General features: G+C 50.3%; 2 protein-coding genes across 2 annotated transcripts; one reads left to right on the plus strand and one right to left on the minus strand.

The window, feature by feature from the left end:
- Positions 1-918: 918 nt before the first annotated feature.
- On the minus strand, positions 919-7,347 carry POLR3H (RNA polymerase III subunit H). The gene is made up of 6 exons (XM_066319785.1): positions 7,048-7,347; positions 5,776-5,872; positions 4,099-4,185; positions 3,070-3,133; positions 2,276-2,483; positions 919-1,789 (listed from the first exon to the last, which is right to left on the minus strand). The coding sequence occupies exons 1-6, from the start codon at positions 7,156-7,158 to the stop codon at positions 1,736-1,738; spliced, it is 621 nt and encodes a 206-aa protein (XP_066175882.1). The 5' UTR covers positions 7,159-7,347; the 3' UTR covers positions 919-1,735.
- A 12,542-nt stretch (positions 7,348-19,889) lies between these two features.
- Positions 19,890-22,744, plus strand: CSDC2 (cold shock domain containing C2). The gene is made up of 3 exons (XM_066319787.1): positions 19,890-20,247; positions 20,486-20,608; positions 20,881-22,744. The coding sequence occupies exons 1-3, from the start codon at positions 20,048-20,050 to the stop codon at positions 21,041-21,043; spliced, it is 486 nt and encodes a 161-aa protein (XP_066175884.1). The 5' UTR covers positions 19,890-20,047; the 3' UTR covers positions 21,044-22,744.
- The last annotated feature ends 589 nt before the right edge of the window (positions 22,745-23,333 follow it).

Consider the following 23,333-nt stretch of genomic DNA (forward strand, 5'->3'; position numbering starts at 1 on the left):
TCTCCCCTACATTCCTGTCCGGGCAACAATGCCACTGTTGCAGCAATGACAAACTTGCAAAGAACACTTGCTGTATATCTGCTTTCCCAGCACTGCACTTAGCTTGTTTCCCAAAGCACAACTTACAGCAGGAGATGGATGTTGAGTCTGTCATGAGAACACCACACAAAACCACATTCCTACCACCTCACTGTATTCTTAGGAGCCCTGACCCTGTCCAAAAGGAGCTGAGCAAAACAGCTTACCTGGACCGTTTTCTTCCCCTTGCCCTGGCACTGCCCCAGAACAGCCTGTGTGGAAGTTCCTCACTTTTTTCACCCAAATTTCCACCTATACAAACAGCTGGGGAGTTTCTGCAAAGAGTTGGTTCTGCCACAGCTAGACGGGTGCATGTGTGAGCGCTGCTGCTCTCTAGGTGGCACTCAGTAAGTTTATTGTGTGCACAGATGGACCTCAGTTACTATGTGAACCTAAAGAATTCTAGGCTCCCTTTCAATTAGAGCACTGCACCAGGAATAACAGTTGAGAATTAAGGGGTTCTAACAATGCTGCACAAGGAGGGCACTGATGACTCAGGCTTTGGTTTCACAGTTGGAGGTTAAGCAGACCCTCTGTCCCAGGGAATTACAGCTCCTTCCTGCCAAACGTGGCTGGCTTTGTAATTATGTGCAACATCACTCTCTTGGCAATGGGCCCTGCATAGATTTTACTCACTGTTTTGTTCCGTCCTTTCCTCGTACTGCTGTCAGGGAGAGTGATGGCAATTGTTTGTCATTGGCTGTTGCCATAGAGCAAAGCATTGGTCTCATCTCTGTCTGCCTTGAAATCTAAGTAGCTAAACTGCAGGAGGCAAGTGTTTTCTTCCTGCTAGGCAGGAAGCTAATAGTTTCCCCACAAATTGTACAGGAAAGCAGGCTGTGTGGTTTTTATGATTTATTCCACTTAGAGTATTAATACCCCCCACAAACAACGATATCCCTTGCTCAAAGCAGCCTTGGTCCATTTCAGTCCATGATTTCATATTTTCAGTCAAACTCCTGCAAAGTTTAGTTCGTTCTACATAACTGCAGCCCACCCAAAAAAGTCATTCCATCTAGCACAATAAGCACCCTGTAGTTTTCCACACCTTCACTAAGCCTGAGGTACTCTTGGGTAAAAAGTCATTCCCTGTTCCTTCTGGCTGACTTCATCCATGAGTGAAGTTCTCATTCTTAGCAGAACATCACCACCACCTCCCCTGCTCTCCCAGCAGCAGAATTTTCCAGATCTCCAGAGCACCACACCTCTAGTAACTAGCCTTTTGCTGTCTCTTCATTTCCTGTCAAAAGAAGGGCAGGTTTCTACTCCTCTGAGATCAAGCTCCCAGCCTAAGGCATGGTACTTCTTGTCAGGTATTCTCTTCCGCCTTTACTCACTGAAGTCAACTCCTTCCTTAATTCAGGCAAGCAAAGATCTCCACAATTTTCCCTCTGGAGCAGGAGACCAAAGCTCCAGCTGAGTTTGTAGCTGCTGTGCTCAAGGCTTTTTGTGCCTGTAAATTTACTTCTGCACATCAGTGAAGATGTTTCTTGAAAGCAACTGTCTCTCTCTGGCAGCTTGGAAGTTGAAGGGAAAACAGAGAATGGCGAGTCTAATTCCTTACTCAGCTTCAGAGGTGCAGTGAGCACCAGCAGGGTCCCATTATTCCCCAAACATCCACCAGAAAGACACTCTGTGGAGCAGGCTGTGATGGCAGCTAACTGTTTGTCCACCATGACAGGAGGCCCAGGCCTGGCTCACTGATTGATCCCTGTTCACAGAGAGAAGACGAGAGCACGCAATTGTAAATGGCATAGAGAATAGAGAAAAATGCCTAAAAATACAACACCTCTCCCGACTAAGTTATGGAACACAGCTGCCACTGGTTCAGATCCACTTTTCTCATGCATTGTACTCAGGTAGGGTTTATGCCAGAACACTGCAAAGAAAGACTATTCAGCTGCCACATAAACCTTGATGTGTTGTTCCCAGCTCTGTACTCTTGATGCACACACAGTTTGCTTTAGATCAGCTTCCAGGGGGAACCACCGACAACCACTAAATGTTCCAGTGAAAACACTCAGAAAATAGAGCAACCACAAGAACAACCTCATTTCTCCCCTTTTCCACTCCTTTCGTTTTGTGACTCTGCTTCATGGTCAGCTTAAAGCAATCAGTTCTTTGGGAAAGGGGTACTATTTTAGACACCGAATAAACCACAACTCACAAGGCGGTAAGAATTAATGCACATAGTTACCACAAGAGTGTAGGGTGCCTCTTTCTTCTGGACTTCTTCTGCAGCATTTGAAGTGGAAGCCTCTGCAGAGCTTGGACCGGTCGGTGACGTATCAACAAACGTCTCATCCACGACTCGGAAGCGGATTTCTTCCCCAATGTCCATGTAAAGGTCGTGGGCCCCTTCTTCTGTCTCGTATTCCCACACCCACACCTGCTCTGCTTCATCACTGGCCAAGGATTAAGGAGGGAAACTATTCCGCTTGGCAGATCTCTCTCTGGCAGTTCTGAGAACAGCCTAGATTCAAAGCCTTTTCGCAGTTATTTCCCAAGCCGCAATGTGTGGTTCATCCTCTGTGCAGCCCAGGACCCCCATCTTTGTGATTTTCCTGCATCAAGCTGTATGCTGCTGGTCTACACATCCCCCCAAAAAACCCTAGCAACAGGAAAGACCCACAGACAAGCAAAACTCCTCAGATGCAAGACAACCTTGCCTACCACACTGAAGTACATCGGATGCACATGAATGCAGAGATTACGTGATGTGGTAAAACCTGCACTCTGTTCAGCAGCAGCCAAGACTGGAGGCAGGGATTACAACTGGGCAGGGGACACTGCCACTCATTTCTACCCGTGGGCACAATGATCCTGCAAAACCTAATGAGCAGGAGGGCCTGTCTAGCTGTGGTAACAGTCTGTGGGACAGAAGGGCTTAGCTTCTGCCACTGAGCACCTTCGTTGTTGCAGTAGTGAATGCCTGTTGGGCCAGCACTGCACAATCTTTTGAAAGGAAGTAGTAAAGTTATCAAAGGATACAATTTAGCTGGCTGCTGCAGGGATTCTGGTGGGATGACAATATCATCAAAGAATCCAACAGAAACTGCGGAGAAAAGAATTTGCTTAAGACAGAAACAATTATTTGCAAATGATGTTCCACAGTGATTCCTAAAATGCATTTCTAGGCTCATTCTCCTTCCTGTCTCAGGAAGGACATTGAGATGATGCAGGAATTATTCTTTGAGCCACAATGCTCAATTCCAACTGGCAGCAAAGCAACGACTCAGATGAAAGTACGTAGAGCAACAGAGGGCAGAGTCTTCATGCCCATTGGGAAAGGAAAAGGTTGTTTGGAACAAGAATGGAAATGAAAGCGTTCCAAGAAATGAGTCAGATGCTATAGAGGTCTGTGACAAAAAGAGCTTAGAAATCACAGATGTAGTATGTTAAATAAAGACCAATGTAAAGTTAGAACAGCTCCCACATCTCCCTTGAGATTTCATGATGTTGAATTTTAGCAGGGAATGGACCATGCCCAAATTCAGCAACAAAAGCAGGCAAGGTAACCTTATTGTCCTAATTTTACAACTGAGCAGCAGAGCTCCCTTGCATGCAACACTCCTAGAGGAAAGGAAAGCAACTCATCAATTATATATTCTGTGACTCTGGCAGCACTTTGTGCTCACAGACATTTCCTTGACATGTTTTCAGGTACAGGAAACAAACACAAATTTCCACACCACTATGGGAAGAATACAAGCCAATAGTTCCACTTTGAGAAAAACAAATTCTGTTAACTGAAGCAAGGAGAGGAATCCAATCTACACTCCAGACAGGCTTGCCTGTTACTCTTGGGCAAAAGGAAAAGGGAGTGTGGACAAAACCGTCGAGGTCAGGGGAAGCTGCCAGGCTCAAACTACCAAGCAGCCTCAGATCAGAGCACCACCAGAGGCCAGTCCCAGCCATTAACAAGCCCACAGAGGGCATTATTCCAGCCCAAATCAATGTCTCAACAGACCCAAGAAGTCTGCAGCTCACGTGTGCACCCCCCCAGAAGTTGCAGTTTACCATGGACACCATCCTGACTGCAGCTTTTAATCTGTCCAACCAGAATCTCGTCCAGGAAGGGATGGAAGACCACATAGCGGAAATGCACTTAAAAGAAAACAGATCATTAATGTTACAGCCATGTTAGTAAACTACAGTCCTCCCATTGAATGGCAGCCATTAAAACAAAAGCACACATCCTATATGCCCTCTAAAAGGCCAAGTTTCTTTTACAACTTCTTTACAGGTGCTGATTAGATAGAAAAACTGGAATAAGAGTTCTGATTCATAACTGGTTTGTACAAATTCTGGCAGCAGCTGATCAGCAGTACCCTGTTGCCAGCTCCTTAGTTAACAGGAAGAAAGAGTAAGATGATAAACATGGAGCATGGCCTCTGATTAAGTTGAAGTACAATGCTTCATGGTCAAGAGTATCAGTTGAAATTATACTTTCTGGTAATACTTCCGCCTTTTATGTTTGTCTGCAGTGCTGTATTTTCATTAAACGAAGTATTTTAAATCAAGTATTATCAGATTAAACAAGGTTCTCTAACAGAACTGGATTTTTTCCTCCAATCTAGATAAAATCTTTCTAACTAAGCACATGTCATTTATTATTACAAGAATGTTACACTAAGACAATCTCAGCCAAATGATGCTTCTGAGAAATTTAACATCATTTTAGCTTTACCTCCTCAGTGCTCCTCTTTTACATAAAACTAGGCAGTGCATTGAAGAAAGAGTTATTCCCAGACACAGCGGGATTTATCAAAGTGCTACCCCAGATTCTGAAAGCAGACTTTTTTCCCAAGCTCAGAGAGAAAAGTTCTCTTCTTTCAGTTCAAGGAGTAATTCTAAGAAGCTGAATGGAGATTAAAGCAAGCAAGAAGGCCTGAGATCCTCCTTCAGTACTAGAGAAGCTTTTACTTGCAGGAAATGAGTTCTACTGGAGTTAAAACTTCAACAAGGGGAGGCACATAGAGTCAGTGCACTTCCCTTCTAACAGGAGATATTTCATGGGCTCAACCTATGTTTGTTTCCACACTGTAAACTGAAACTAGAAAAATGCATCTCTCACCAGTTTAAACCCTTATTTTAACTTTAAAAAAATTAAATTTTCTTTGATGCACTTACTTCCCACTTTTACTCAAATTTGTGAAGAGTCAAAGTAAAGAAATTAGTCATTTCTTATTTTTAAAAAATCACTAGAAACGTGTGATGAACCAGATCTAAGTTTCAACAAACGTGTCGTAAAACTTCCAGCTAGTACAAGAGCATTAAATGCTGTGCAAATGCTGTATGTAGAAACAAGTTTCAACATCCTTGCTGGGGAAAACAAGCTTCAAAATTAAAAAAAAAAAAAATCAGAGAAATATAGACCAATTACTACAATCTATTTTCTTATGTGGAGACCTTAAAAATTTTCAACTAAATTAACCCTTTCCTTACCCCACACCTATGGCTCTAACTGTAGAGTAGAGATGGGCTGCTGGAGAAGGAGGAGTGGCTATTTAAAGTTGTATCTGTACCCAAAACTGCAGAAAAAACAGAGAGACTTTCACCATGTTCCTCTTGCCCTCCTAACAGGAACAGAGTGAGCTTAAGGTTGTTACTTTCCCTAAGGACTGAACTCAGCTTACATTTCCAGATTGTTCATTAACCTTCTGCAACACAATAAAACTGACAAAAAGCACTTACCTTTGGTATGTGATCCACCATCCCCAGGAAATATGTATGAGTCTTCCAGCTTTGTGATGTCATATAGACAGATGCAGAGCCCAACATTGTATACGACCTGATTAAAAAAAATAAAATAAATTAAGAGCAGGAAATCAAGCAACCCCACCAGGTAAAATCAGGCAAACTACGGAATTCATATATTATGCACACTTTTTCAAAAGGCAGCAACAGAGGGGTGGTAAAATGAGATGGAGGCTTATTTTGGAACACTGCCTTCAACACCACCAGCAGTGTAGGGGAACCCCAATCCAATTGTTGTGAGAGCACATTTTCACTGAGAAGAGAAACCCCTGGGGAAATTGTCAGTGGTGAGACTGAGCTGCCAAGACAGCTCCCCATTATTCACCAGCCTCACAGCCTGTTCAAATGCTAAACATGCTTTTTACTAGAGCTACACTCTGAGAAACCTCTAGGCTTGCCTTTGTCTTATACTATATTAGCTTTGGGAAGATCCAAGGTAAATTCTTGGTTTCTCTGCTACTTTTGAGACAGCTTCACTGCCTACAAAATTTGAGGCATCTACCAGTCACCAGTGGATGAAGGAAGACTTTTGCTTTTCATAACCTGCCTGTATAATCTGCTATTCACAACCCTCGATCCCTTCAGGCTGCTCTTTTGATCTCCTTTCACGTGTGCAGCTGCATTTTGAGTTTTGCATCTGCCTCTACGTTGAAAGGCATACACTAATCAGTCCTGGGGCAGCACAGGGAAACTGTGACCTCCAGATCCACCCGGAAACAGTCCTTATATCCTGCACCAAAGACCAACTTCTTACTGCCACCACGTATTTCAATTACTAACCACAGACCAAATCAGCTATTAAAAGCTTCGTTTCTTTTCCAGTATTACTGTTCTGCATGTGCTTACATAGTCTTTTTTTCTTTAAATACCCCACTGGATGGATTAGTTTGCATTTGTTCTTTAGACCGCATTTTGGATTGCTCGTTTTAACACAAACCAGCAGCTGCTCTCACTTTGCTCACTATGCTTCCATACTTCTCTACCCCATCTGGTGTCTCAGTATCTTCGCATTACAATATCAGCCATTAGATAAATGTCCCCTTTGAGATGATACGTGGCTGTCTCTTCGTTTACAGTCGCAGGGGATGGCCTTCACATCTAAACCACTCTGACACCTCACCCACGCACCTCAGGAGGCACAATTAAAAGGAAGAAACGCTCGGGGATGTTGTGATGCCCGCATCAACCTATACGTGACCCACGCTTTACCTTATTGGCCAATTTCTTGTTTAGCTCTTCAGCAATGGATTCGTTCAGTTTCCTTTCAAACTGCCAGGGAGGAATTCTTACTGTGTCAATCATCTCCACCAGGACAAACATGGTGGCGGGGGATGTGGGAGGGGGGAGCGAGGGGACGCCAACAACCTGAGGAATTGGAGCGCGGCGAGGACTGGGCTTTGGGAAGGCGGCCCAAGGCGTGAGGCGGCGCTCCGGCTGTCCCGAAGGACACGGGGCCGACAGCGGGCGGCGCGGCGGGGACACCCCCTCAGCCACCTGCCGGAAGCCGAGCCCCGGCCGCGCGTCACTTCCGGCGCCGCCGCAGCCAATCGCGCTCAGCCGGCGGGTCGCGAGCCTTGATTGACACGGGGCGGGGCGGGGCTGCCGCTGCCGCCATTTTGTCCCTCCTCAGGCGGGGCGGGGCCGGGCTGGTTTGGGAGCCGCTGTCGGCGGAGCGGGAAGGATCCGCTGATTCCCGGGAGCGGGGCCGGCCTGGTTCTGGCCAATATAAACCTGGAAAGGGGCGCAGCGCCCGGGCGCCCTTTGTAGGGCTGCTGTGTAGTTGCCTTTTCCCCCTGCACCTGCAGCAGGTGGGGCGTTTTCTCCCGTGCCACTGCTGGCACTTTCTTCCTCACGTGCCACTTTCTTCCTCAGCTGCGGTTGTTCTGATTTAATTTATCATTTTCGTAAACTTGAATCCAGACAGGGCTGCAAAAATCACAGGTCAGATAGGAAGGGACCACAGTGGGCCATCTGGTCCAGCCTCCTCGCTCAAGCAGTGTTGATGAGTAACACAGAGAATAGAAAATTTCAGATAGTGTTCTATGTGTCCTATGTAGATAAAGAATGCCTGCTTTCTAATGCTTCAGATTGTGTTAGAAAGCTTATTTTCCAGCCATTTTGGTATCGTGGTCATCCCAGAGCACATAGCACAGGAATTGCATGCAGAGGCTCCTTGTGTTCCCTCTCCAGTGAGGGAGACCACATCCTCTCTGGGCAATCTGTTCCAGTGGCTGGTCACCTGCACAGTAAAAAAAGTTCTTCTTCGTGTTCAGGTGGAACTTCCTGTGTATCAGTTTCTGCCCCATTGCCGTTGTCCTGTTGTTTGGCACCGCCTAGAAGAGCCTGGCTCCAGCCTCTTGACACCCCTCACATACTGATATGTATGGATGAGGTCCCCTCTCAGGGGCTGAACAGGCCCAGCTCCCTCAGCCTTTCCTCCTAACAGAGAAGCTCCAGTCTCCTGATTATCCTTACTGCCTTCTGCTGCACCTGCTGCAGGAGCTCCGTGTCTCTCTTGCACTCAGGAGCCCAAAGATGAAAGTCTCTGCGTCTGTGATAGCCATTTCTTCAGCTGTTTGCCCATGTCTCCTGAAAACCGGAGTGGGTTTATAATCCTCTTTGCACCTGGAAGTTCCTCACAGCTGTGTCTGCCCGATGCTTAGGTCAAGGTTCTCTTCAGGGACAAACTGCCACTATACAGAGCTGGAATAATTTGTGAGTGTTAATTGCCTAAGAGAAACCAACTCCCATATAATTTTTGAGGCCCCAGTGCATTCTGCAGTGAAGGAATCAGGGATAAGCAGCATGAGGGATGGCAGAAAACAAGGGGGTGTGCTAACGTCTGAGGTTTGTCAGGGAGAATGAAAGGAGGTTGTTTGAAGTGTGTTTAAAAAAAGATCCGCCAGGAAAACCAAACATCCCTGGCTGACAGTGAAAACTGCACTGTCAGCATCATGTCTTTGATGCCAAGGCTATGTGTGTCATCCCCCACGCTCCCCAGGAGCACATGGTGGGACAGTAACGAGCAGTTTAGGTAAGAAATCATTAGATCTTGAGCTGTCTGGGAAAGGGAGGGGAAGCAAGGTTGGAAATAACACTGGTTAGGCCTCATTAAGAGGATTCCTGTCTTGGATAAGGAAGTGTTGATCTCTTCTCAATAACTCTGTTTCATCAGGGTCTGTTGGGTTGTGGGGTTGTTGTTTTTTCAAAGTAAACGTGGCTGGTCTGCCCATGTTTGGCATTTTTGTATTAAATAGGAGGCCCAGAAACAAGATTTCTCTTGTCACCTGGGAAGAGCAGCATTTTTCTTGGAGCAGCATCTACTGTCTCAGCAAGGAGCTCTGCTGCCAGCACAGCAGACACCTCTCTATCAGAACACCTCAACCCAAATCCCCTTCTTGCTCTTCTTGTCCTACTTCAGGGAGCCTTACAAAGGCTCCTTTCTCCTGCACTCCAGTCATGGCTGCACTAATCTTGGCACAGCACAGTTCTGCTGGCACACATGCCGCATCCCTTGCCGTTCTGTCCTGGCCTCATGCAGGTCTGGCAGTGCAAGGTTTGACCTTTATCTAGTGCAGATTTTGCGGGTGTCTGTAGCTACTTTTTCAGAAGAGGGAATTGTTCTCCACTCTGTCTTGATGGCAGGGGAAGAAACAGCTTTGGTATCAGACAAGGAAAGAGGCTTAGGCGCCGTTTGTTTTGGCAGGGTGATCTCTCTGGATGGTTGCAGGTAAGCACTGTAGCGTTAAGTAGGGGCATGTACTCAGGGACTGGTAGACTGAAATACCCAGGAGAACATGGGAGATGGAGAGAAGTGGATTTGGACAGAGTCATATCATACTTCCGTTTCTAGCCCGTTCTTGAGCTAACATTTTCCCTGTTTCCAGTAACTGTCCTCATCAGGGTGCCAAATACGAAACAGACGCACCTTCTTCCTTCAGCCTTATCCACTGCTACCAAAAACTAGCTGTGTGAGCAGAAGGTCTGAAAGGCCTTGCTTCATACTGTTTTGGGCCCTGTGAGTGAGGTCTTTTGTGTGCTACAAAGTGCAGATACCAAGCAAGATGTGCAGAATCTCTCTCTCCTGTATCAGCTCTGTGCTTGGCAACAAGGATTGAATGCTCTGGGCCACTCCTCAGTAAGGGCAATAAGATTCCTCTTCTCTGTGCAGCTTTGTATTTTGGTGAAATATGCAGGTACTTTGATTTCACACTGGGGAAACTGAATTGAAATACGTGCAGAGAAAGCTGGTGATGGCAGTGTCAGATGAGCTTCACTGCCTCTGGTACCAGGCTGAAATCACCTCAGTCTGGCTGTGAGTGTCTCAGCCTCCACCAGTAACATCCCAGGCTGTGGGAAATGATTTCCAGTCTCACTTTCTTCAGGTAGCCCCTCCCTAATCCAAGTGGTCCGTCTGCACATGACAGATGTTGCTGTTCCTACCTAGGTTTTCTCCCTGGAAGAATTTTCTTAAGCGCCATCTTCCATGTTAAAATATAAACAAAAGCCCAATTATGCTCTGTAAAATAGGAGTGTTGCCTCAACTCAGCTAATGGTTATACTCAGAGTTATACTATATTTATTGTTGCTGCTGAAGTGTCTTGCTGTTGGAGATGATGTGAACAGCTTTGTTTTGCTGAGTTGTTTCCTTTTCTCCCAGTAGTACTGACATGGTGAATATCCAGAAATCCACAGTGCCTGTACATACCTTTTTACACTTAGCCATGAAGTCTCTAGAGTCTCTCTTAGCAGTATTTGGGCTCTTCCAGTATTTCAGAGCATGGTTCTCAGTTGCAGCATTGTTTTGGTGATTTTTGGTTTTTTGGGGTTTTTTTTTAAGATTTAGGCTGCTGGAATCCAAGGCTTACAGAAGAGTTTTTCTGTCCCTCAGAGAAAATACCAGACATTTCTCATTCTCTTGATTGTACAGGAAAACTGGAAAATAATACTTGAAATTACCTGAAGGATTGGAACCTTTGAGAAAAATGAAAGAAGCCTCCAAATTACTTGGTTTAAGAGCTCCTCTGTCCCTACATGCCCATAGCTTTTGGAGAAAACTGACTCAGAGATGCTAGGGGAGGTGAGTGGTAATTTGCATCTCAACAGTCCTGGCCCTCCTTTGATTGACTCCAAAGGAATTATGTATTTTCTCACATAAAAAGTCCTCCACGCTCTTTTGCTTCCATCTCTGCAGGCATCTCTGGCACCCCCACTCCCACTCTCTGTTTGATCAAAGATTCCCCTCTTCTCTTTTTATCATTTTTGCCTGCTTTAGACTCTCTGCCTCCTCTGCTGAAGCACATGCACAGAGTTACCTTCCAGCCAAACAGACTTTGGGCTCCCCGTGCCTTTTCCATCAAAAGCCTTTGTGTAGGAAAGCCAAAGTTGTCCCCCAAGAAAGGAGAAGCCATCTCCAGAGAAACTCAGAGTGGAGACTGAAAGCTGACTGGGGGCCTCCTACCTTTCTTTTGCAAAGTTCTGAAAAGTAGACTGGAGAGATAAGACTTCTGGTATCTGTAGGGTGTGAATGAGGCTTCTGTTCTATCATGGGAAACTCCTTGAAAAGCCACAAACAGCATGATGGGCAATGGCAGAACCCACTGAAACTTGGAGTTTCAGTGCTTCTTGGTGGCCTTGCCATGGGCAGTTCTCTTCTGCCTATGAAGCTTTTTTCTGCATTATAATTCATTGACAGGAGAGAGACAAGTGCTTTGTGATCTCATCCCTCTGTCAAAGCCCTTGGGACAGCCCCATATTGTAGCCCTGGTTTTGTGCCTGAGGTGTTTCAGTTTTCTGAAATTCTTTTCCCAGGGAATTTTCTGTAAACAAGGGACATGATTTTGTAAAACTTTGTTTTCATTCCTTTTTCTAGGAGGGACTTCTTGATGTCCGTCTGGTCTAACCAATGTAATTGAAGAGGCGCGTCTTTTTATCACCGATCAGATTGGTCTGTGTAAAATAGTATATAAAAGAGACACATGCCAAAAATAAAGGAATCATTTTCAGCCTTCTGAAGTTCAGAGTCTGTGTTGTCATAGTGTAAAACAGCATCACCATATCAACACCCAGTACCTGGATGGATGGAGGGATGGATGGAGGGAGGGATGGATGTGTTAGCGAGGAAAACTCATAATCATGGATGATTATGAGGTGCTTTATTGAGAGCTCTGGGAGTCGGGGTACAGACCCAAATCCAACTCCAACGAAGGCGCAGAAGACATGCAGTATTAAATTCTTTGTTACATAACTCTATGTCAATCATTAAACCCTCATTGTTCTATTGTATACACTCAAGCATGAATTTTGGTAAACATCTTCCCTTATGATTCTCATGATTCTAGTTTAAGATAATAATCACGTTCAGCTACCAACAATCGTTACAATTATATCATCTATCTTATGATGATTAGGTACAGTTTCACCCGACCTAGTAGAGGATAGCTTTATTTCTAAAATACATAGCTATAAGTACAAATCATCCCAATCCTTCCTCCTCCCCCGATTACCCAGGCAAAGTCATATTTGATTTGGTTGAAACAATAGCATGAAAGCAACATCCTGGTTGCAGTGGAGCTGAGGTTCTATTCCCCAGCTTTGTGGCCACAGAAATTCTTAACCCTGTCTTAACGGATGGAGGGATGGATGGATAGATGGAGGGATGGATACAGCCAGGTGAAGTAGTTATGACCCTTTCTCTTGACCCTGTGCCATGCCTTGTGGTTCCCACACAACTTGTGCACCACCCTGCAGCCCTGAGGGTTGTTTATGGAACAAGTCTAGTTGGTACCACCATATTCAGCTACTTAGAGTGTATCATGGAAAGAGTTTAAGGAAACAAAAGCAACCCTAGACCACCCCATGTCACAGGATGCCCGTAACAGCACCGACACTGTGCCATGGTTGTTTGGGGTTGTTGTCATTTTTATTCCTGGATCACAGACACTTGCTTGGTAAAGTGCTGATTGTTGACTACCTTTCTACTCCAAAATGAGGCTGATATCACCTAAATCCCCCCTCCCCACTTATGTCTGCCCATCCTATTCTTACCAGCCTCAGGGCCCTGGTGCTTGGCCAGGCAATCAACTTGAGTAATTAACTGTCTGTTCTGTTAGAAAGTGTTTCCTAATGTCTAACATCAGTCTTGCTCTTTGTAATTTAAACCCCATTACTCCTCAGCCTAATCCCCAACGGAATCAGCGAACGATTCTGCCGTTGTCCCACTGCCCTACACCTTAACTAGAGAAAGTCTCAGGCCGATTTATGGCATGGCCTCTACCCGCCTCCACCCAGGTGGCTCCGCTGAGCATGGTCACACAAGCACGGGGGAAAACAGGAAGGAAAGATCTTTTGGCACAGTGCTCTAATAGAAATGACACCCTTAGAAAGCACCTTGTGATGGCTGCTGTGAGCCCGGAGAGAGTGGGGCAGTAGGATGTGTTTGCGGCATGTGCCTCCTGTTCTCCCCTACCTCACCGGGGGTGACTGTGGTACCCAGGGGCGCTTGGGCAGGCGGGAGGAGCGGCTGCAGGGCACCAGTGACACTCGGGGTGGCAGGGGAGAGGTTTCACCCATTGTGAGAGGCCCTGTCTGCATCCCTGCCTGCAGTGCACACCCCCCCATCCTGCTGTTCCTACAGCCTGTAGGGCTGCCCCACCGCGTCCGGCCGTGCCACTGGTGTGCGTCACTTCGCGCAACCGGAGCGAGGCAGCCCCCTGAGGCCGACTGTCATCACCTCCGGCCCCCCGTACAGACTTTCTCCTTTAAGCCCAGAAATGACCGGGCTGATCCCTCCCACCTGCTCGCCCTCCCTGGCCCGGCCCTGACGTCAGGGGAAGGCGTGCGGATGCGTGTGTGTTCGAGGCGCACATCATCCACACATCAGATCCCGCAGATCCATCAGCCGGCAGGCAGCCAGCCGAGAGAGCCCCCCGGAGCCGGGCTGCAGGCGACACCGCTGCTCCTCGCAAGGCAGCGGAGGAGCGTCCGGCCCCTGGGAGCACCGATGCTCTGCAGAGCGCAGCTCCAGGGAGCCCGTCGCTTCTAAGGAGGTGAGTAAGGGGAGGCACAATGGCCACGCAGCGCGCCCCCGGCTATTGTAGCTTGAGATTAAACTTCACGGACCACCTTTTTCTTTGAAACCTGCTTTTGCCTTTTGACGATGCAGAGGTGCGAGGATGAAGCGTGACTTCCCTCCTCCGGTTTGGTTTTTCCCCCGCCAGCCTCAGGAACAATAACTCCCCTGGGGTGGCGGCGGCAATGCTGCGCGTCTGCTTTGGCTTGGGGGCAAATAATCCAGGGTTTTGCCACGGAGGGCTGAGCTCAGCTGGGATCCAGCTCTCTGATTGCCGGGTGAGCAGAAGGCAATTTGTGAAAAATCTGACTTATTAAAGTAGGCTGATAGTGATGGGGGCTGGAATTGGGATTTCTTCGGACCGGCTGCACTATTCCTGCCAATGGCAAGATAGATCCACAAAGGAGGAAGGAAGGACACAGATGAAGATGTTTGTGCCAGGTCTTTGAGCAGATGCTATGCTAATTAAAAAAAAATAAAAACCATCACAAGAAAGCAATCAAATCCTACAAACTTGGTATTTGGGAATGATGATTATGCATACGTGTTTTAACGGTAAATCAAGCCTCCATTATGGTTTCTCCCTTTGCTTCTCCTTTGCTTCTGCTTGCTCTCCCTCATGGCCTCCCTGAGAACTGGGCAGCCCAGCATTGACTGAGGGAGCCTTTTATAATCAATCCATAAGGGTGACATTCGTATTTTAGCGCTAAGCAGGCTGTATTGTAGGCGATACTACCTCAGCAAAGATCTCCGGAGTTGGGAGTGATTGGCTTAGCTGGGGAGGGGATGGTGTCAGTGTGCACTGCCCAAAAACCACCTAGTTTTATTTTTCCTATAGTAATTTGTCTCATCAAAGGGGTTGTAATAGGCAGGGCAGGTGAGAAAATTGCTTCGCTTGGTATTTAACGCTTAACACGATCTGGTAACCAAAACCAGAAGAGGGGCAGCTGAGAGGCTTTCATTAGCATCAGACAGAGGCAGCATTTATAAAAATCTGCCAGACATCAAGGCTGTGAGCCTTCTCCGAGGAAGGAAGGATGGAGAAGCATAGCCCAGTCAGTGTTGCAGTGGCCCTGCTTGTGGTGACCCCTGCCTGGAGCCATCGTGGTTCCCCGGCTGGTTCCTGCCCTTCGTGTCAGCCCCCCGGCATCTCTGCTGGCCACTGTGTTATTGTTGGGTCCCTCGGCAGGTGAATATGCCCAGCAGCCGAAAAATGGGATTTTTTGTTTTGCATTGAGCTCTGGGGACATTCTTATGCATCTGGAGGGGTGTAGCTCTTCTCTGTTCCAGCCTGTGTTTAGACAAGCTAGGTCTGGGGGGGCACCAGCCTCCCCGAGAATGGCAGCGGGCCCGGAGCATTGCTTTCTGTGCTCCATGGGGGGAGGAGATGGCTGTTGGCAGCTGGCTATGGACGTGGGGTGTCTTTTTGCCACACAGAGACCTTTTTCTCTACCGGAGCGGATTTAGAGGGGTAGAAAACATGACTCCTGAACTGGGGCCACTGGCAGTTGCAAGGGATGGAGAAAACGTGATGGAGAGTGGCGTGGAAGACCCCGTGCAGGAGACTGATGCGAAAGGCAGCACAGGGAAAATAACCTCCAGCTCCTTGGCAGTGGCAAGGGGGGAGCAGCGGCACTCGGGAGAGCCGAGTGTGTCGGCAGGCAGCATCCGAGCTGGGGATTTACAAAGAGAAGCGGCGGCGTGAAAGCGAGCTGCCCGTATAGGCGACGGTGTGTGGCCAGCCGAAGGGTCACGTCCAGAGCCAGAGCTTGACGGCGGCCGATAAAGCGGCCACCCATCCGCCTATACATCCCGGGCATCCCGGGGGTTCCAGGGTGTGGGAAGGAGCACAAAGAAACGCCGCACGGGAGGGCCGACTGAGCTAATTAAATATGTATTCCCCAGCCCGGGCGAGAGAGCGTCAGGATTTTTTTTTTTTTTTTTCCGCTGCCACTAATGAACGGGGAGTGACAGACAGAGGCTGCTGCCTCTTCAAAAGGCTCTTTACCACCTTCTAGAGGGCCTTGAAATGCTGTTTAGTTAAACAAGGTCATAGCCAGCACCCAAGACATTCTGTTCGGCTTTAAAGAAGGGGAGAGAGACAGTGATTTTATTTGATAAACCGCACACCTTTCAGTCGCTGCTGATGAATAGGGTACTTGGATCTCGAGATAAAAGCTGATGTGTCTACTGCCTGTCTGCCTTAATTGGCTTCGGTTTCCTGCCTCCGCCTGCAAGGGCTCCTGACTGTCAGCTCCGCTTGCTCAGGAGCCTGCCCTCCAAAAAATAGAAAAGCAAAGCTGGCTTCTGTTGACAAAGAAGACCCTTTCACCAGAGGGCTCTGGGGTTTGGCTTTGAGATGTTTTTTTGGGGGAGGAGGAAAGGTGGACAGGGTAGGAGGTGTTTTTTATAAAGAGCATCCTTCCAAGGGAGCTCTCTGCTTGCAGCCACTGTCCTCCTCGGCTCGGAGGACTGTCACCCCGGGAGACCCCCGGAGCAAAGCCACCAAGAGGAGACAGGGAGGAGCGAGGTGGAGGTCCAGCAGCGGCGGTGGAGGGTGGTTACGCTGGAAAGGCTTCCCGTGCCCCGCGGCAGAGCTGGGCTGCTGCAATCTCTCCTCTTGCTTCCTCAAGTGACCCGGATTTCGTCCCTGCGCTGCATACGCGTGTGGGGTGGACACAGTGTCATGGTGTGGGGTCAGCCAGGCCGGGGAGAGACTGGAGGTGGGGAGAGATGCGCTCATCCCCGGAAGGAATTACGGTGACCAGAGGAAATTGAGGAGAGAGTGAAAATGCCTCTCGTGCCGAGGTAGTCACTCCTTGTCCCCTGCTGGGGCTGCATTGTGAAGAAATGTTTGGGGAGAGGATGGTGAGGTGGAGAGCAGGGCGGGAAGGAGGACAGTAGAGGTTTTCCCTGATCTGCGTCTGGGCTGGGAGGAGAGGAGTCACTGGCAAAGATATACTTGTGTCCCCACTCTTCTCTCAGCCTCCTTTTGCCCTGAGTTTAATTTCCTTGGTCCCTTTGCAGCAGGGATTTAAATGAAGTGGAAGGTAGGATACGGCCCTGGAGTCCCCCACGTGCCAAAGCTCCTGTTCAGCCTCAGCTTCACCAAAGCCAGGAATTCAGCTGCTGGGCACCAAGGCTGACCAACAAATCTGGGATGCTTGATCCAGGTGCTGAAAAGGGGCAGAGTGCTGCTGGCTGAACGAGACAGCCTCAGCATGGCCCCAGGACAGGGATCTCTGCTCCAGCCCCTGCTTCGAACAGGAGATACAGCAGGCAGCTCCACGACATGTCCAGGCAGTGCACTGCCAATGATGGAGATCCCACAGCCTTGCTGTGCCCTGTCCCTGTGTTTATCCCCGTGAGTTGTCCCCCTACCCCAGGGCTTCCCCCAACTCCCCCATGGGCCATCCAGAGAGCCCTCAGAGTGCCTCTGGGGGATTGCACATAGCTCGTTCTCCCACAAGGAGCAGGCTCAGCTCCTGGGGGCAAACAGCAGTCCAGGAGGGCACCCTGTGCCCTGCCCTCATCTCCAAAGAGCAGACCATCTGCCTCCTCAGCAGTGCCACCACTTGTCCCCCATAACAGGGAGCCTTCCAGGGCTCCTGCGGCTGTGCTGGTCCCACAGGTGAACCTGGGGCAAACCCACTCTTAGTTGCCACTTCACCAGCCTTTTTGTCCCCGCGAGCTCCCCCTCCCGCACACCCCCTTGCCTCTAATTTAAATTTTGCACCTGGGAAACTTCCGTTTTTCCAGCCCCTTGTGGATGCCAACCAACTCCCTCAGCATACTAATAGTTTGCTCCAAGCATCATCATTCAGGTTAAATACCCTCCATTGTCCCTAAACCGGCAGGGGGACAGAAAGGCCTCCTCTGTGCAGGCGAGGCTCACCATGGTGAGGCCATTTTCACAGTGATGTGGCAGAGAACTGAGGGCCATTTCCCCCAGATCATCCCACTTCTCCAATTCTGACACCTCCTGGGAAAGTGACAAACCCTGCAGCAATGCATGGGGATCACACAACTTTTTTCAGTCCTCAAGTGGCCAGGCTGCTCACCAGCACAGGCAGGGCGGTCAAATGGGGGCACAGATGGGAGCTGTGAAGCAGTTTGGTGTCTGGTCTGGCTTTGGGGTGTCTCGCTCGGGTGCTCCCTGAGCCTCTCTGAGCTCCTTAGTCATGGAGGAAGGAGATGCTGAGCCTGAGCTTGGGAATAGGAGGAGATGCTGAAGCCAGGGTTTGGGGGAAATAGATGCTGAACTTGGGCACAGAGGCTGGTAATGCTGAGCCTTTCAGGCCAGGAGCTGAGCAGCCCGTGTGTGGGGTGGGATGTGGAGCAGATGTACCTGCTCCAGGTGCTGCACAGAGGAGAGGAGCCACTGAAGCAGAGGAAGGGTTTGGTGTGGGGGTGGGTGGGGAGCCAGGAAAGGGAAAGATGGTTTGGAGGGGTTTGCAGCCACAGCTGGAAATCGTCTCAGAGGGCAGGAGGAATGCTGTGACTTCTGCCTTGGAGTAGGACTCTGAAGTGGCCTTTATTGCCTGGGCCTGGGGGTGAAGCTCTGCAGGGCTGAGAGGACATAGCTGGCTGAGGCCTGTATGGGCAGCATCCCATGGCATAATCCAAGCTGGACAGGCAGCCGTGGGGAGCCCAGTTGCAGGCAGAGCCCCTGGCAGAGGAAGAAAGTGGAGGTGGGTGGGGGGAGCAGGAATTGCCTGGTCCCTCCTTGAAACTTCAGCTGCTCTAGAAATCTTTTCCCGTGTCCTTGGTGCCTGCTAATTTCAGAGTGGAGGTGACCCCCTTTTTTAACACATCCCCTCAGGGCCTTCGTGTCTCAAAAGGCCACGGTGAGTCAGAAAAGAAATTAAACATTCTCTGTGTTTCCTCATGTGTGCACGTATTGTCCCGAAAGATGCTCCGTGCCCCAGCGGGGTGGAAAAGGGCTGATGTGGGTACTGGGGAAGGGGATGGTAACTCCATGGGATATTGGGCTCCTCAGCTCCAGGTGATGGAAACTCCTGAGCATGAGGAGCTGTGGAAATGGGTGAGCCCCCACCCAGTGCACCCAAAGAGAGGTGCCCTCAAGCAACCCCTGGCATGGGGCACCCTGGGACAGAGGCACCAGCATCAGATACAGCAACTGACTGGAATAAAAATCAACAGAGCAAGGCCTTTCTGAGCAAGCAGCTGCAGTGCCAATCACACATCAGAGCATCTGGGAGGCTTAAAAATGCACAACCCCTCCTATTTCATGCTGGGGTGCTTCAGCAAGTACAAGAGTGCCCACAGTTGTGATTTCTCCCATTGGCAGGATTTCTGCTCCTTAGGGATTTAATTTCCTGCAATTGGCATGATGCCTTCAGAAACTGGAGTCTGATGATGGCAGCAGCAGGAGGTTGTCCTTGTGTAGTGGCTCGACTGAGGTGCCTGAGGGGCATGAGGGCTGCTGGCAGCCTTGCCACGTTCTCCTGGTGTTACTTCTTCCTGTAGGAATGTGCCTGGGTGGGCTGCAGCAGCTGCTGGCTGGGGCTGGGGTTGTGTCCTAAATCCTGTGGGGCTGAAGCAATCTCCTGTGCTGAGAAAACCTCAGACCCCTGACCTTGATGTACTGACCTGTTGTGTCAGCCTTTTTTCTTCACTTTTTTATAGAAATCTCAGGATGGGAGAAGTTCTCAGAGCCTGGGACTGGAGGCCCAAGCATGCTGGCATTGCATGGGCATCCTTCCCAAAATGGTCCCTGCCAGTGGCAGTCCACTGCTTTTTTTTCCCAGGGTATGTGCTTTTTAGTGACCTAATCTCAAATATGTGGGATTATGCTGGCAATTGAAAGGTTGAACAAACCAGGTTCTTCCCTTGGGATTGATTTTCTGGAACATTCCAAGTGACTCCAAGCTAAAACAGGCTTCCTGAGGCAATTCCCAGTGCCAGAGGTTGGCGTCCATTGCTGAAGGCAAGGCAGCATGCTCCCTGCTCCCACAAATGGCTGGAAACTGAGGGACAATTCCTGACAGCAAATTGTGCCAAAAGCCTCACAGACGGCCCTGTAACCCCCAGCCCCTTTTGCTCCCCAGGTCAACAGCAGCAGGCCCACAAGGCCTGGGCATCCTTTCTCCTGCTGCCTACCCACCCAATACCAAAATGGAGGAGCCCACCGACCCCACCATGTCATCGGACCCCGGTGCCCCGCCGGCAGTGCCACCCCTGCACTCCCCCAAGTCGCCTGTGTGGCCCACCTTCCCCTTCCAGCGGGAGGGCAGCCGCATTTGGGAGCGGGGCAACCTCCTGCTGCGGGACCTGCCCAGCCCCCTCCCCACCAAGAGGACCAGGACCTACTCGGCGTAAGTACCTGGCGAGTTTGGGACTGTCCACCTGAGCCGTGGTCACCTGCAGTGCTTGCAGAAGCCTTGACACCTGGTGCACTTTGCCAACGTGGTGCCCAGCATCACCTGCCCAAAGTGCTCTGGGTGGGTGCCGTGCACTCGGCCCAGAACCATTGTGTTCATAGCAAAATTCTCTCCCTGTCCCGCCTCCTGGGCAAATGCCACCAGTGAAAAAACCTTCCCTTTTCTCCTGTAGGACAGCACGTGCCTCTGCTGGACCCATCTTCAAGGGTGTCTGCAAGCAGTTCTCTCGCTCCCAGGGCCATGGGTTTATCACTCCCGAGAATGGCACTGAGGACATTTTCGTGCATGTGTCTGAGTAAGTCCCAGGGCTGTGTGGTGCTGGAAGACCCCAGGGGAACCATGCCATCAGCATGGGGCTGGGGACTTGTGGGCTGGGGTGTGGATGTCTCCATGGGATGGACATGGGTCTCTGCTTCTCCTGTACTCTCCATCACCTGTGGGTTTTCTTTTCCAAGGCACAGCTGGTGGGTCAGGTGCCTTCCTTCGTTCTGGGCGGTCTGGGGCAGGGGTCCATCTCTTGGCTGCGGCCCCACCGCCACCACCACCCTCTCCTTTCCTCTCCTGCAGCATCGAGGGAGAGTATGTCCCAGTGGAGGGGGACGAGGTGACATACAAGGTCTGCCCCATCCCTCCCAAGAACCAGAAGTTCCAGGCAGTGGAGGTGGTCCTCACCAACCTGGCACCCCACACGAAGCATGAGACGTGGTCTGGCCAGATCATCAGCTCCTAGGCGCCCAGGGGGTCACCAGCCACTCAGCCCCATGGAGCAAGCCTGCCCAGCCACTGGCAAGGAGTGTGGGGGGAGCTGAGGCGGTGGCGGGGCCGGGGCTGCCCCCAAACGTGCAGGCGTTTGCATTCAGTGTCTTTTATAAGGTTACGGTTTCCTTTCTCTGTGTGTGTTCGTAAGTGTCTGTCGAGGGGGACAGGGGAAGCAGAGCCCTCCCCGACTGTCCCCCAGCTCCAGGGGCAGCACCGAGCCCCATGTTCCATTCCTTGCTCCTGAGGCCATGGGGAACAGAGGAACCAGTCCTACACCCCAGCCCTCCAGCTCTACTGGGCTGAAGCAGGTGCTGAGAGCAGGAGGGGGTGGGGAGAGGCTGAGTGGCTCAGCTGATCCTCCTGAACTCCACTCTGGCAAGATGGACACCCCACTCGGTCCACAGTGGGACAGCAGCAGCGGGACATGCCCTGGTGCAGGGACAAAACGGGGTGGTGTGGGGTGGCATATCACTGTGCGGGGTCTGGGTGGCTGAGACCCATCTCCATCGCTGGCAGCTCACAGCACCCAGCTGAGCCACAACCCTCTATCACAAGATCTCAGGTCAGTGGTGCCGGGCTGGGGGGTGACTGGTTTACAGAAAGCAGAAATTTAGTTGTAAGAGGCGGACAGCTGCTGGCAGGGCACCTAGGGTGCTTGGTGCTGTGCCTGGGGGGCTGCATCTGGACATGGGGCAGGGGGCACTTGGCACCTTTGTGCTCCCCACTGCTGCCGGGCAGTAACACACTTTTCAGCTCAGTGCTGACATGGTTTTGGGGAGACGGACACTTTCCCCTCCTTCTCTTGCCCCCCAGCCCCCTGGGGACCCCCTTCCCACGCATGTGTGTATGTGTGTGCATGTCTGTAGCTTGCTGGGGTGGCGAGGGGCTGACGGGTCAGAGCAGCCTTGGCCATGGGGCAAGCGCAGCCACCTCCTGCCCCGCCCCTTGGTGTAGGCAGGGTCTTGTATACAAAGCACAAACCTTGTTTTTGGTCTTTTCTGCCAAACCCTGGCCAGGTGGGCTCACACAACCCCAGGGAGCAATGGGGCAGAGGGCACTGGGACAGGGAAAACACGCACTACACTGGTCCTGAGCTCAACCCCAGGGAAACGATGCTGATGCTCCAGGAATTACCTGCATCTTAAGGGGTTCAAAGCACTGTTGGGAACAATAGGGTGCCAGCAGGTCCCCCCAGCAGGACAGGAGGTGATAGGGAGTTCCCAGAGCACTGCACCAGCAGGAGCTGCTGGCACTGCTGGTGCTCAGCATGGATGGAGTGGGGCGTTTCCCACCATTTTTGCTGCCGCTGTTGCTAACAGGGCTAAGTGGGGAGAGGAGCAGAGGAAGGCTGGTGCCACTCAGGACAGCTGGGCCCTGTGGATTCAGGAGGACCACCCATGCTGGTGTGGGGATGCCCCAGGACCCTCCAGCCCAGCTCACTGCCAACCCAAAGCCTGGCTCTCCCGGGCTCAGACTCCAGGCATTCCCAGGACATGCAGTCAGCTTGGCCAAGGCAAACTGTTGGATTTTTTTTTTTTTTCTGAAATAAACTAAAACCCTACACTTGTTGGTGTTTTTACTCTGGTGTGGTTCCCACCTGTCTGACCATGTGTCAACCTTTGTAACATTGGCAATAAACCATTAAAAGTGACTTTCCCATGAGCCCTGCCCATACTGGCTCTTTGTCCTGTGTGCGTGTAGTCACAGTGACTCTCTCAGGTGAAGGACCTGGAGCACCCAGGAATTTATCCAGACCTCAGAACGGACTCACCCGAGGGGGCAGGAGATGTTCTACTCTGTGGGCCTGGGACAGGAGGCTGCTGCTCACCCTGAGGGGTGACCAGGAGTGGGGCTGGTCCCCCACTGCTGTGGGGACTTTGAAGTGTGTCTTGCCTGTTGTCTGGCTGCCTTTCAGCCCACACAACCCAGCACAAAGCACACAACTGCTTCAAACGGCTGCGTGTTGTGGCTTTAATGGGATTGAATTTAATTTTTTTAATATACATATCTGTGTATTTAAATATATTTCTCATTTAGCAGTTGTCATCAGCCAGACAGGAGCTGTCCATCTCACACTGATATGGATCCATACAGCAAGACAGTCCTGGGTGTGAGGCCTGCCACGTCTGCTTGCTCACATCCATGGGGAGAAACCCCCACTTACGCTGAGGGCACCCACCATGAGGAGCATCATGGCAAAGGTGTCTCAGGGACACACATGAAATGCCTTTCCCTTCAAAGGTGCAAGTCACCTCAGCCCC

This window comes from Sylvia atricapilla, chromosome 5, assembly GCF_009819655.1.
Source record: "Sylvia atricapilla isolate bSylAtr1 chromosome 5, bSylAtr1.pri, whole genome shotgun sequence".
Classification (NCBI taxonomy): domain Eukaryota; kingdom Metazoa; phylum Chordata; class Aves; order Passeriformes; family Sylviidae; genus Sylvia; species Sylvia atricapilla.

Coding starts and splice junctions, on each gene's coding strand:
- CSDC2 (XM_066319787.1), top strand. CDS start 20,048: ATGGAGGAGCCCACCGACCCCACCATGTCATCGGACCCCGGTGCCCCG. Junction 20,248..20,485: donor AGGACCAGGACCTACTCGGC/GTAAGTACCTGG, acceptor TTTCTCCTGTAG/GACAGCACGTGCCTCTGCTG. Junction 20,609..20,880: donor ATTTTCGTGCATGTGTCTGA/GTAAGTCCCAGG, acceptor CCTCTCCTGCAG/CATCGAGGGAGAGTATGTCC.
- POLR3H (XM_066319785.1), bottom strand. CDS start 7,158: ATGTTTGTCCTGGTGGAGATGATTGACACAGTAAGAATTCCTCCCTGG. Junction 4,186..5,775: donor TGGTGGATCACATACCAAAG/GTAAGTGCTTTT, acceptor TTTTCTTTTAAG/TGCATTTCCGCTATGTGGTC. Junction 3,134..4,098: donor CAGTCAGGATGGTGTCCATG/GTAAACTGCAAC, acceptor TTTTCTCCGCAG/TTTCTGTTGGATTCTTTGAT.